General features: G+C 33.5%; 1 protein-coding gene and 1 pseudogene across 1 annotated transcript; both read right to left on the bottom strand.

Moving 5' to 3' along the window:
* Positions 1-3,364: 3,364 nt before the first annotated feature.
* On the bottom strand, positions 3,365-4,887 carry LOC142634687 (uncharacterized; annotated as a pseudogene).
* A 7,571-nt stretch (positions 4,888-12,458) lies between these two features.
* On the bottom strand, positions 12,459-14,373 carry LOC142637202 (uncharacterized). The gene is made up of 2 exons (XM_075811489.1): positions 13,761-14,373; positions 12,459-13,689 (listed from the first exon to the last, which is right to left on the bottom strand). The coding sequence occupies exons 1-2, from the start codon at positions 14,367-14,369 to the stop codon at positions 12,832-12,834; spliced, it is 1,467 nt and encodes a 488-aa protein (XP_075667604.1). The 5' UTR covers positions 14,370-14,373; the 3' UTR covers positions 12,459-12,831.
* Positions 14,374-14,922: the final 549 nt, after the last annotated feature.

The raw sequence follows: 14,922 nt of genomic DNA, 5'->3' as shown, positions 1-14,922 counted from the left end.
TGTAACACTATGGTGTTTAGATAGCTTCGTGGATCAAGCCCTTTTAGGCTTTTACTATTTGGTAAAGAGTTTTTTTAATGCTACCTATAAAGTTAACCTCTGCATATCCTCATGACGTACATGAGGAATATCATAAGGAAAACAAAAATCAATCCAAGCAAAGATGGAAGTAATAGATGACTCCTCACACATTGCAAAGATGGAAGTAACTAGTCTAATACCCATATATTTACATGCATGCAATAACATATCTCACTAGTCTAATACCCATATATTTACATGCATGCAATAACATATCTCATAGCTTATTCAATAGATTCAATCACTTCACGCATATATCTATGAGCAAAGAGACTGATCATGTATATAAATCAACATGAAAGAATCTATGTACAACCAATTAAACAGTCATTGAAATATTATATTATATTAAACATGTTGTAAGAGTCATATTTTCTATGTAATTAGCTAATCTTTTGACAAAACGCACTTTACTTGTAATTGAGTATGTAGTGACCCAAAAGGGGGTCTTTCATTTCATGGAATCTCACATCACCTAAGGAAGCACATGGAGATGTACTTATAAGGAATGACCTCCCTTTAATTTGTAGAGGTCTTTTCTCCCACTGTTGTGTGCTTTGGCAGAGAACAAAAACTGTGAGGGGTACGAGCGCCAAAGCAGACAATATCTACATAATTGGGGGGTTGTTACAGAGTAGATCTAAGATAAGTTTAATATATCAAGAAGTATGTTGATTAAATATATCAAGTGGTATCTTTAAAATCATGAAGATTGATTCAAGAAACAAGTGAAGAAAAACTGTTTCATTGAGTCTCGATAGAAGCTCGACAGATACTGCTATCGAGGTTAAATGAAGAAGCTCGACATAAGCTCAATCTATCAAGAATTACAATTTCAGAATCCAAATTTGAAATTCGGCCAGGTTGATGTATTTGTTAAAGGTTTCTGTTTGTTCGTTTAGACCCCTTAAACCAGATTGTTTAACCTAAGTTGATTATTAGGTTTATTATTCAGATCTAGGTTAAACAATAATAAATCATATCATTCAAAGCAGAAAAAACTAAATAACATTACGATATGATGACCTAGGAAAACCGATGAAACAAACCATTTCAAGGTAAGAATTTAGGGAGGATTTGACCTAACTATCCTCAAGGTAAAGTAAATCCACTAAAAGAAAATTAAATTTTTTACAATAAGATTTAACCCTAAATTTATTGCTAATTTACAGACACGACCACGTACAAACTCCGAATTTACTGACTCCTTCTCTTCTTGGATTTATAGCACACAAGCACCCATGCTCGTGACTTTGAGATTCCACTCAAAGGTTTTAGATATTTAACTTTTCAAATGACAAAATTGCATTAGGAAATTTTCAAAGGTTTTGACCTGGAACCAACCGGAGCAACCATTCAACCTGCCCAAAACCCTTTGGGTTGGGCAGTTTGGCCAGGCTGACTAGGTCCATTCTTAGCCCTACTCAACGTGTGTATAATATAAAAAAGTGTTAAATTTACATATTTTTACCCCAAAACTACCCACACCAATGGATTTATAAATGTGTATATTTAAAATTTTGATACAACAATTACTGTAGTTGTGTATCATATTATTAATTACTTTTTCTCTTTTCTCTCTCATCGTACTAGACTCCTCTTTTCCCTTTGTCTGTCCTTTTTTTTTTTTTTTTTTTTTTCAATCTTCGTTTTCCCTTCCTCATTTCTTCCCTTCCTCTCCATTCCAAATCACCACCCCAGCCCAGCCACAAAACCACCACCTAACCCAGCGTTAACCACTTCCTAATTCAGCCAAAAAAAACCTAAACAAATGGGTTACGTAATCGATCAGCCATAACTCTTCATTTTCTTTAGTATAGTAACTCATGCCTATTCATCTCCTCAAAAAACTAAAAAATGAAAACCTTAAATTTTATTAATAGATGATAATTGCACTATATATTAACATATAACACTATGAACTCCAATTGCAAAAAAGAATCCTGAAAAAAAAAAAAAAAAGGGTATGGCTTTGTTAACTTTTCATTTCTTTTTTCAAGTTATTTTTTCTTTTCCTTTCCGTATTCTAACAAATTTCTTTTTTCTTTTTGAACTTATTTTCTATTTTATTTGATAAATAAAATAGATAGAAAATAGTTTATTTTAACATTGCTGTTGATGTTCTTCATAGATAGAAAGTCACTGAGAAATTCAACAAAATTTTGAAACCAAGAGAGAGAGACATGGAATCTGTGAGTTTCCCTTCTCTTGACGTTGATAGAGTTCTATTTTGAAGCTTCCTTTTTAATTAGTGCTAAAAGAAGATGTACAAAGCTTTCCGCACCATTTATCTTAATGCTAATGAAGTTCTATTATTGTTGATGTTCTCCGTAGAAAAGGATACAATTGGTTTTCTCTTTTTTTTTTTTTTTTTTTTGGTTATATAGCAAATCTAATACCATTTCTATTATTAATTATTGGTGTTTACACTTTTTTTTACACTGTTTTGTTGAAATAATTTACTTATTTATTTTAAATATTCATTACAATTTATTTGAGTATTTACCACACACGCGTGCGCATACACACGCACATACAAACAAAACATCCTAATCAAATTGAATGTGTTTTAACAGGGCAAAAAAAGAGAGATATAGATAGCTGTTAAAGCTGTTTGCAAACCTAAATAATCAACACGGTTCTGGGTTTTTGTGATTTTTTTTTTCTATTGTGACAAGTGCCTAGAGGAAGAGGGAGAAAGAGAGGAAGAGGAAGAGAGAGAGAAATAGTAAAAAAGAATATTTAAATAAAGTGACAAAAGAAATAGAATTTGAGATGTTGGATGTATTGTAAAGTGGTATGATATAATAGATAAATTAGTTTTTGAAATGGTAAAATATGATATTTTGTAAAAACCAAATGTTAATGCTTTAACCGTTTCAATCTAGACTGGAATGAATCTCTTGCACACTCCATCACCAATCTTGGTTTTTGTGAGAAAATTTAAAAACTAATAACTCTACTCTGTAACATATAATCTTTGTTAAGTACAATGAAATACATAATAATAAAATACATAGGATCATAGTTCGAATTTTCATTTCAACAAAAAGCACAAAAGAATGAAAAAGTTAATAAGAGAAAAAAAGAAGAAGAAAAGACCTGGACTTGGAGAGTAGCCTACGCACTATGATACCAATCTCGTATATATTGATTGCCAGTAGAGCACTATATATCCTGCCATGTCACTTTCCAATTCAGAAAACGATTAAAATTTCAGCTAGTAATACAAATTGCAGTCTCCGGTCTTAGATTCGAGTCTGTCCAATCCGAACTGTTTGACTTATTGGCGCCTTTGTATGTATAAGGTGAACTTTCATATCTTCACTACCAAGCAGGCGAGTAAGCGAATTGTGTGAATCAGAAGAACAATACCAACCACAACCATCAAACTGAGCTGAACACAACCTGCTATGACCATCGCCGCGTTAAACGCAAACCCATCAAAAAAGGTATATGGGATCAGCACTCTGAGTGCAGACAAATAGGCAAGGGCTAAGAATGTGAGAGAGGTACACATGGCAAATGTTAAGAGGCACATGCAAACCTTATTCTTAAGAGGAAATCCACTAATAAGCAAAAAGACGACACACAAAGATGCAGTGAAAGAGACGGTATTGTAAATCATGAATATTAAGAAACCAGAGTTATGATTAAAGTCACATGCAAACACCGAATTTCCAGCCATACATGTTGAATTTAGGTCATATTTCCAACCATAAGTATCATTTACATTTGGTTGCAAAACACCGCCTATGGGATTGATTGCTGGTTGGAAAGTGATAGTTGTGATGACAGTAGCCACCACCATTAGTGCACCTCGTGTCTCTTCTAACCAATCACCTTGGTACCTCAAGTACTTTAACCATTTTTGCCACCTTTTCTTGCTTGATCTCTTTCGTTTTGCTGAATCATGGTGATCAACAACAATTTCTAATGATGGTGAGAGATTATTTTTCTTCGTTGTTCTTACGGCACAGGCATCCATAAAGATGTTTTGAATGGTGAAGCTTTTCAAGTCTTTTGGATAGTGATTTGAGACTTCTAAGGCTGTAAGACCCATCTTATTTAAGGCATCTGCTCCTTCTTTCACTTTAGACACAGAGAGCAAATATTTTACTATCTGCAAAAATGAAAATTTTGTTTATAAAAAAATGAATATATGAAAAAAAAAAAAAAAAAACCAAAGACCAACCTCTATTCTCTGTAGCATCACAGCTAAATGCAAGACAGTGTTGCCACCTTCGTGGTCTTTGGAATTGAGGAAGTCTGCTTCGTCACTCACAGATTCCACCAACAGTTTCAAAGAATCTAATTGGTTGTATTTGACACATGAGTGCAAAACAGTTTCTCCCCCATCCAACACAACTCGAGTTATTGAGTTAGGTTGGGCAATGATCAACTTCCTTACAACTTTAATTCGTCCTCTTATGGCTGCATAGTGGAGAGGAATTCTACCATCTTGCTCACTAACCAAGCATGCATCTTTATTTTCATCTAACAATGCTTGGACGATCTCTGTGTGGCCCTCAGCAGAAGCCAAGTGAAGTGGGCAACGTCTGTGGGAGTCCAACTCTCGAGTTAGTTGGGGTTTTAGAAGCAGAAGAGCTTTACTAAATTCAAGGTGGCCAACTAAAGCTGATATGTGTATGGAGTTTCGCTCAAAGAAGTCAATGAAATTTTATTAAGCAAGTGTGGGTCTTTAAGGATCAACCTATCCAACGTGGTTTTACACCTATTTCCTGCTGCCTTGTAGAGTTCTATCATATCATTATCTTCTTGTCTAATTTGAGCCATTTCCATTTTCTCTCCTAGTGGTGTTTGTGAATTGTTATAACAGGAAAGAAGCATATAAATAGATGGATGTAGTCGACACACCAATAGTCTATATCATCGTGGCGTTGATGATCAGTACTGAAGTTGTTGGATGACTTTGAAATTTATGGTCAATTGCAAATTAGAGACACTGACACGAGGAATTAAAGGCCAAACCACACACGTTTTCCTTGAAGTAAAATAAGGTAGGTGAGTTCGAAATATGATGAGTATTAAAAGTTTGCTTGAACTTTTGTTTGAAAAAATCACTGTAATAATATCTGAAGTGAAATTCGGAAAAAGGCATTAGGTTCAAAATCTCGCCTACAAAAGAAAATTATATTTAGAAGATTTTGAGATTGATTAATTAATTTATCCCATTTATTTATTTTATTTTATTGTTAATGTATAGTTTTACTGTTTTACACTTTTACCTTTTAATTTTCTTTAGATATAAATATCTTTATTTTATTATTTAAATATAATAAAACACATAAAATAAACTATATCAAATGATCAAATAGAAGCACCATGCACTGATGATATCTATTTCATAGGAGTATTATATTAATATTTCAATTCTCCCGATTACCACTTCTCTTGGTTTATAGAATTTGATGTTGTGAAAGTCTGAAGAAAGCATACATAATACTCTCTTAATGGAACAAAAACTAAACTATTAGCTTTTAGTAGTGAACCTCGAATCCACGAGGGGTTTTTCAAAATCCACAAGGAGATAAATTAGAATCCACCAGAAAAAAAAAAAAAAAAATTGACAAAAGTTTATATTTTATTGATAATAGTCTAATTTGCCTCTGACGGCTACAAAACATACAAATACTGAAAAGTAAGACCCTGCGATGACTAGGAAACATCCAAAACTCTAATTCGTACTAATTACGCAATTAGGTGACAAAATTTCAAAATTTACTAAAAATGGAAAAATCGAGTTAAATGCAAAATTTTCATCACTAAAACAATTTCTTACAAAATTCTGCTACATTTAGCGACGAAATATTTCGTCACTAAAAATTTTTTTTGTTGCTATATTTGTGACGGAAAAATTCATCGCTAAAACTTATTATCTGTTTTTATTTTTTTCATGGCTTTGATATTAACCTGTATGGCTTTGATATTAATCTGTAACCTGTCATTACATTATTAAAACCTCTCATTTGAATAACACATTTATTTCAACAACACATTTATAAAAAAAAGATCCATACATTCTACAAGTAAAAAAATAAAACAAGTATCCAATTCAAACTCCTTCCATACAATAATTGTTTGCAACACATACAATAACTCAAGATGTCTTATAACAATACAAAAAGTGTAGCATAATATAATTAGAACTAACGTAAGATGTCCTCATATGTCTTCAAGTAATACTAAAAGTAAATCCTCTAAAAGATACCAATAAGAAATTTACACAAATATAAAAATAATACTATGTTATTAGAAACATTTCTAACAATGCATTAAGAGTAGCCACGCCAATGAATTAAAATCACAAATCCTAATGTGCAAGTTGTAGAAAACAAATATAGATTTTCAAGAGTAATATAATACTCGGACACGGAATATTACCACTCAAGTCCATAATTGCCCTTGCAAAATTAATAAATGCATTGCTCCAACACAACAACCCACCACAAAACCAATCACCAACATCACAAGTATAGAGTTTTACAAGTATTGAAATCAAATAAAATACTATTTATCACATCTAATTAACAATACTCATTAACATTTGCAAAAAATAAAAAATACTTCTAATATTAGTTTAAACCACCTTATAACAACATGCAAACCACCCGCTTGCTCCAACACACCAACCCACCACAAATCCAATTTCTAACATCACAAGTATAGAGTTTTATAAGTTTTTAACTAGAATTTACTTACTTTGCTCAAGCTAAGCTTACAACATTCAGAAAAAATCCAAAGTTATTACAAACAATGTGTATTTAGCCTGCAAAAGAAAAGTTAAATTTATAAGTACTTCAGCCTTGAAAATGATCCTCTCATAAATTACTACACAAACTCATAGCTTACACATGTAATACAAGTAGTGCTTACTACAATCAGAAAAGTAACGAGGGGAAAGTTATCTTTAACAAGATGTAAAGAAACTTAAGGATTCTAACATAAATTTCTTCTGCCTTGCCTCTCCACAATCCAGCAATCATCCAAATTCCTCATCCTACAAGAATATGACACCAACATGCTCAGTTGAACTAAACTTAGATAAACCAAATTGATTACCATTCAACTTCTTCAACTAAAATTTCAACATCAAACCCCTGTAGCCACGTCCAACCCAGATTTCAAACCAAACTCACCTCCCCAAAATCACAAACTACATAGCAAAGCTCCAAACTAGTAGCCCCAATGGAAATAAGACTCAAAAGAACCAAACCAAAAGTAAGTACAATTCAGCACCTGCCATGACAAGTGCATAGTTTTTCTGTAACTACACAACACATTAGAATCACATGCGTACTAGCAGAACAATGGAGAAAATATATATATATATATATATATATAAATTACAAATTTAATTCACTTTTCAAATTCCTTTTATCACAGAACAATAGAGAAAAAAATATAAACAAACCAAAAGAAAAATGAGAAAAATAAGCAACAGAGCCAAAGGGTAAATATTTTTTACCCCGGTCTGGGTGTATGCTTTTTTGAATACCCTACTATCAACATGGCAGCGTCACTGTAAATAGAATCTTGTATTCAATCAATTAGTTCAATATACATAGACATTTTTCTAACAAATTTGATTTATATTCCTATTTGTGTATCATATAGTTTAACAAAATTTATTCAGTCATTAAAAAAAAAAAAAATCGTTTTAAACCACAAGATGGGGCCAAACTAAAGTTTCAATCTGAGTTATCCCTATATCGATCCGATCAATGATGTCCAAAGTTGAATTGATAATAGCTTTTGGCTAACTCTTGGCCACATTACCTGCCCCAGGCGCAGCCTTAGCTATTGTCAAACAAAACAAAAAAATATGAGTGGGTTCCAAGCGTACACTATCGCAACAACTTGTAATCATAAGAAAAATCTATAATTCCTCAAATACAAGTTATGTGGCGTGCAATCATAGGCCCAAGCCCATTATAAAAAGTCAACAAATTTCTCAAGTTTGTATAACCATAATTCATAGTCTTTTAAGAGCCCAAATGGCTACCAAACACTTGCTATTGATGTTTCTTGCAGTGGTGCTTCTCACCACTCACTCTCTTGCTAACCACCATAAATCACCACACAAGCCTCCTTCAACGGAGGAGACCACCCTGGAATCAAACTTGGACGGCAAACCTCCCAAGGGATACAAGCCACCACCGAAACACAAGCCACCAACCTTATTGGATGGGTTTAATGAGGAAAAACCACCCCGCAAAGAACAACCAGTAGGCCCTATAAAACCACCACACAAGCCTCCAGCATAGGAGTCCTCATTGGATTTTTCTTATTACACAAACTATTTCTTATAAAAAAAAAAAACTCTACATACAAATTTAATAAATTTTTCACCTTACCTATTAAATAGAAAAGATTATATATATAAAAAGAAATGAAACAGACAAAACCCATCAGAGGAAACAAACAAAAACAAAATCCATTCAAATCAACCTTTCGTCTACCCAGTAACTAGAGCACAGAGAGGACATCAGAGGAATAAGAAACAAGATTTTGTGGGTGGCAAAGGTGACCTGTGAGATTTTGTGGGAGGCGAAGTCAAACAATGCCACTCCCTCTGATCCGAAATCGAAATCAGTTTAGCCGCCGAAATGGTTTTCGCTTCAAATCGTGACCTCCTTCTTGCACTTCTGCTTGAGCCACACGAATCGACTATAAAAAACTAGAATTGAAAACTCTACTTTCTTCGTTTTCCAGCAACCAAACAAGGAAAAGACAAAAATTTGAAGCTCAGGAAAACCACCCTTAAAAATCCCCATTACTAGATTAAATAACACTAGCAATAATAAAGTCATAAACCTATCCATCTTAAAGTACAAGAAAGCAGCATAAATCCAGTAACTAGAGAACCATATGAAGGCCACAAAAACTAAAAATATTTGCAAAATCCAACAAAGAAGAACGAAGGCTTAAAGAAAAATCCAAGTACTTTTTTTTTTTTTGATAACAGGAAAAACTCAAAAACTTTATTACCTGAAACAAAGGAGACCAGGCGACGGCGCTGTCGGTTAGAGGAAGCCTTTTGGGAGAGAGATCAGGCGACGGCGGTTGTCTCGTTGAGCTCAGGCGACGTCGATTTCCTAGGTCGGCGAGCTCAGGCGATGGCAGTTTGTGATTTCCTGGGTCGGTGAGCTCAGGCGATGGCGAGCTGGGTTTGGTGGAAAGAGTGAGGGAAAGAGAGAGAATCGGGTGAGTGAGGGAAAGAGTGGGAAGTGAAAAAAAAAAAAAAAAGCGGCTGAATCTGATTTAGTATAAAACTGATTGTGACGACATATATTTCGTCGCTGTTGGCTATGGTAGACGAAAATTAGATTCGTCACTGATAATGATACTGATTTTTATGATTTTGGTTTTAGTGGCAACTTATTTTAGCCACTATTTATCACATTCAGCGATAAAATGAATTTCATCACTAATAGTGTTTTTAGTACCACCTTTAGCGACGAAGATTTTCATCCCAAAAAACTTGAATTTTTAGCAACGAAATAATTCATTACTGTAGATAAATTTAGTTTGGTATCTACATTTTCGTTTGGCGCCCTTAGTTCAACGCAACATATAGCAACGAAATCTAATTTTCGTCGCTAAATGTTACTAATTTTTTTATAGATAGCAATGAAATATAAATTTCGTCACTATATGGTACTTTTTTGTGACCAAAAAATTTCCTCACTAAAATTCATCACTGAAAATACATTTTGTTGTAATGAATATTTTTTGATTGCATAATGGAATTAAATCAAAAGGGGTATTTACTCTAGTCCACAAGCACACGGAGAATCTAATCCTTTGCTTGAGCAATGCACAATTGCGTGAAATTTTGAAAGAAGAATCTGGCAAGGCAACTTGTGCGAAACGCCGAAACCTCCAGTTGTTTGATAATGAGCCATGGTATTAACAATAATAGTAGAGGTTAGGCCTAATTCAGGTTTCTTGGAACTTTTCACTTAGGCACTTTGTCTAAAAAAGTGTGAAGTTATGACGGGTTGTGCACTATGTTCAAATTCAATCACATATATCAGAGACTAGACTCTAGAGAGAGAGAACATCCAGAAATTATTTGGGCCCTAGAATTTTTTTTTTTTTTTTTTTTTTTTTTTCAGGTGCTATATATATCTTTGGGACATTTTTGCGTGCATGATCCACCCGTGTCATTTAAAAAAATTGTAAAATATTGTTGGGACATGAGAAAAGAGGAATCAAATATCTTTTCACAAAACAAAGAGAGCATTCTTGCCCTGAATAGTAATAATATATTTGAATATAATAAATATTTTTATTCTTAGTTTGTATTTTAATTTATAAACATCATTTAATAGTCATAGATTTACTATTACTCACCACCATTCTCATGGTTTCCCAACTGCTTAGAAAAGAAGTCAAAAGTATCAATGTACGAACCTCATTATCAAATTCAATTTCCACCAAAAATAATTGATTTGTGATCATATTGAACTCATTCATATGCTGCACTACAAGAGTGCCTTCTACCTTACTTAAATTGAGCAACTTCTTCATCAGATGCACTTTCTTGTTAACCGACGACTATTCATACATGCCAAACAAAACCGTCATCAGATTTACTATTGTCTTTTCTTTTACAACATTGTGCGAAACTGATCTCGCTAGAGTTAATGGAATAAATCTTAATATCTATCTATTAAGAAAGTTCCGGTCCTCATCCTTCGTAATTTCAGGAACATGCAACGTGCAATTTTAACTTTTCTGTTTCTATGGACTGACTTCTTAATTCTTCTCAAACAACTAACAACAAGACCAGACTTGCTAGCCGCCACTGTTTTTCTTTTCCTGCGAAAATTACGTTCTCTAATAGGACACCCAGCTGACTTATCAAATTCTTCTAATTTAACCATAGATTTAGTCTAGAAGGGAGTGCACCTAGGATGGACATACATGACACAAACACAGATACAAATACAGGTACATATATAATAAATTGACATGACTATATTTTTTTTTTTTAAATCATAACATGATACGGCATATATAGAACTAGTGGAGGAGTCAAGATTTTAGTTGAGAGGGGTAAGATTAAAATATCATTAAAAGGACATTAAGTGGGTTCCAGTTAGCTCAACTGGTAAAGTCTCTGATGGTTGAATAAGAGATCTATGATTCAATCTCTGCCTACACCAAAACTGATTGGTGTCTTGATCTGATAACAAAAAGCGCTCATTAAGAGCGGACGCCATAGGTTAAAACTCTCTCTAAAAAAAAAAAGGACATTAAATATTTTTTCCTTAATAATTATGAGTTACTAATGAGGACCATTATTTGAATTGCCATGAAAAAAAAATGTGATAAGGTAGATTTTCACAACAAATCATAAATGGTAAGTTGTTACTGGTTCAAATTTTAACCTACCACTGAAATTAATTTTTCACTCACCAATAACAACTAGTAACAACTTGTTACTTAAAATTTGTTGTAAAGTGTTGTTAAAATGTTGTGGACATATACAAAATACAAAAGAGAAATTATCCATATAGAAAAATAAAGATTCAAGAGCCTCCCAAAAATATTCTAAACAAAATAGCGTACTAAAAAATGAAAAAAAAAATCTCAAATTTGATTAGAAATTTTCATTCAATAAAATAGAATTTAATATAAATAAATCTAGTTCAAACTTGATTTCGCAATATGCTAAAATGATTAGTTGCGAATAGTGGACATTTTTCACCTACTAGTTTTTCTATAGACTCATCACCTTTTGTCCATCACACATGCCATAGTAGAAAGAAAAGCATTTGAAGAGATGAGATTAAATATTATTTGTATGACTTTCCTTATAAAATACACAAAGTTTAAATTAAATAAAAAAAATTAATTTTATGGCAAGTTATGGTTGATAGAGCATAGAGTGATATATAAAAGTAGTACTGTAGTATACATATTTAAAATTAAATATTAAAAGAAAAAAGAATCTAGAATTAGAGATTAGTGTAATTTTTTTTGAGAAAAAAATTTAGATAATAGTATTTTAAATATGTGTTGGTACAAATTTTTTGAAAAAAATGCAAGTGAGGCAAGTATAATTTAATTTATAGACTGACCAAACCTCAAAATAGGAGAGGCTCGCTTCAATCTCAACTATTATGGGTCCGAAAGATCAGTCTACACCAGCTGGTGGTCTTCCAATTGCTTCTATCGCCATTTGGGCGTCTTCTTCAAAGATAGGCTTCGGAATAGTCATATGGATCCTTTTTTTTATTTTATTTTCTAAAGTTTCATGATGAAATTGAGCGTCGAAGAATATGCGTCAAAGATAGAGTAACAATATAACAGGTCCAATCTAGACTGGATGAATCCCTTGCACACTACATTACCAATCTTGGTTAAAGTGAGAAAATTTAAAAACAAATAACTCTACTCTGATACATATAATCTTTGTTGAGCACAATGAAATACATAATAATAAAATACATAGGATCATAGTTTGAATTTTCATTCCTACAAAAACGCCAAAAGATTGGGAAAGTAAATAAGAGGAAAAAAAAGAAGAAAAGACCTGGACTTGGCAAGTAGCCTACACACTATGATACCAATCTCGTATATATTGATTGCTAGTAGAGCACTATATAACCTGCCATATCACTTTCCAATTCAGCAAAACGATTAAAATTTCAGCTAGTAACACAAATTGCAGTCTCCGATCTTAGATTCGAGTCTGTCCAATCCTAACTGTTTAACTTATAAGCGCCTTTTTATGTATAATGTGAAATTTCGTATCTTCACTACCAACCAGGCAAGAACATGAATTGTGTGAATCAGAAGAACCATACCAACCACACCCATCAAACTAAATAGAACACAGCGTGACACGACAAACGTCGCGTCATTCGCAAACTTATCAAGAAATGCATATGGGATCAGCAGATTGAACGCAGAATTATAGGCAAAGGCTAGGAATGCGAGAGTGGTACACATGGCCAATGTTAAGAGGCACATGCAAACCTTATTCTTAAGAGGAAATCCACTAATAAGTAAAAAGACGACACACAAAGATGCAGTGAAAGAGATGGTGTTGTAAATCATGAAGAATAAGTATCCGTAGTTGTCGTCACTGCATGCTAACACTGAGTTTCCAGCCTCACAAGTGCCATACGGGTCATATTCTGAATTATGAAAATTACCACTTACGTTTGTTTTCGAAACATCGTCTGGGGAGATGACACCACCTGGGGAGTTGATTACTGGTTGAAAAGTAATAGTTGTGATGACAGTAGCAACCACCATTAGTGCACCACGCGTCTCTTCTAACCAATTACCTTTGTACCTCAAGTAGTTTAACCATTTTTTCCATCTTTTCTTGCTTGAATTCTTTGGTTTTGCTGAGTCGTCGTGACCAACAACAATTTCCAATGATGGTGAGAGATTATTTTTCTTCTTTGTTGTTACGGCATTGGCATCCATAAAAAATTTTTCAATGGTGAAGCGTTTCAAGTCTTTTGGATAGTGATTTAAAACTTCTAAGGCTGTAAGACCCATCTTATTTGAGGCATTTGCTCCTTCTTTCACTTTAGACACAGAAAGCAAATATTTTACTATCTGCAAAAATGAAAATTTTGTTTATAAAAGATTAAATATATGAAAAAAAAAAAAAAAAAAAAAAAACCAACCTCTATTCTCTGTAGCATCACAGCTAAATGCAAGACAGTGTTGCCACCTTCGTGGTCTTTGGAATTGAGGAAGTCTGCTTTGTCACTCACAAATTCCACCAACAGTTTCAAAGAATCTAATTGGTTGTATTTGACACATAAGTGCAAAACAGTTTCTCCCCCATCTAACACAACTTGAGTTATTGAGTTAGGCTGGGTAATGACCAACTTCCTTACAACCTCTACTCGTCCTCTCATGGCTGCATAGTGGAGAGGAATTCTACCATCTTGATCACTTACCAAGCATGCATCTTTGTTTTCATCTAACAATGCTTGGACGATCTCTGTGTGGCCTTCGGCAGAAGCCAAGTGAAGTGGGCAACGTCTGTGGGAGTCCAACTCTAGAGTTAGTTGGGGTTTTAGAAGTAGAAGAGCTTTACTAAATTCAAGGTGCCCAACTAAAGCTGATATGTGTAATGGAGTTTCGCTCAAAGAAGTCAATGAAATTTTATTAAGCAAGTGTGGGTCTTTAAGGATCAACCTATCCAACGTGGTCTTACACCCAGTTCCTGCTGCCTTGTAGAGTTCTATCATATCACTATCATCTTGTCTAATTTGAGCCATTTCCATTTTCTCTCCCAGTGTGGTGTTTGTGAATTGTTATAACAGGAAAGAAGCATATAAATAGATGGATGAACTCCACACACCATATTCTATTATCATCGTGGTGTTGATGATGAGTACTGGAGTTGTTGGACGACTTTGAAATTTCATGGTCAATTGCATATTAGAGAGAGAGACCCTGACACGTGGAAAGGCCAAACCCCACCCGTTTTCCTTGAAGTAAAATTTGGTAGACGAGTTAGAAATATGATAGAGAAGTAAAAGTTTGCTTCAGCTCTTGTTTATAATATACTAGTTGTTAATCTATGTGATATATGAGAAATGTATTGGTTACATATATAATTTAATCATTGTTTATTTTAAAATCAATTGAAAATTCACTTGTAACACTAACAATTGAAGATAAGAGAAAGCATTAGATTACTATATCAACACTGCCCAAGATGTTAAACTGGTACAAATAATTAGCTTAAATCTTAGCTTAAAAACTTTAAGAATAATGTGATTTAGAAATTAGAAACCTATACAACAAAAAAATTGGGCATCAGAATAACTTTAT

The sequence above is a fragment of the Castanea sativa genome, chromosome 5 (genome assembly GCF_040712315.1).
Source record: "Castanea sativa cultivar Marrone di Chiusa Pesio chromosome 5, ASM4071231v1".
In the NCBI taxonomy this organism is placed as follows: Eukaryota; Viridiplantae; Streptophyta; class Magnoliopsida; order Fagales; family Fagaceae; genus Castanea; species Castanea sativa.
The sequence above is the reverse complement of the archived record's forward strand: the minus strand, read 5'-3'. Positions and strand labels throughout refer to the sequence as shown.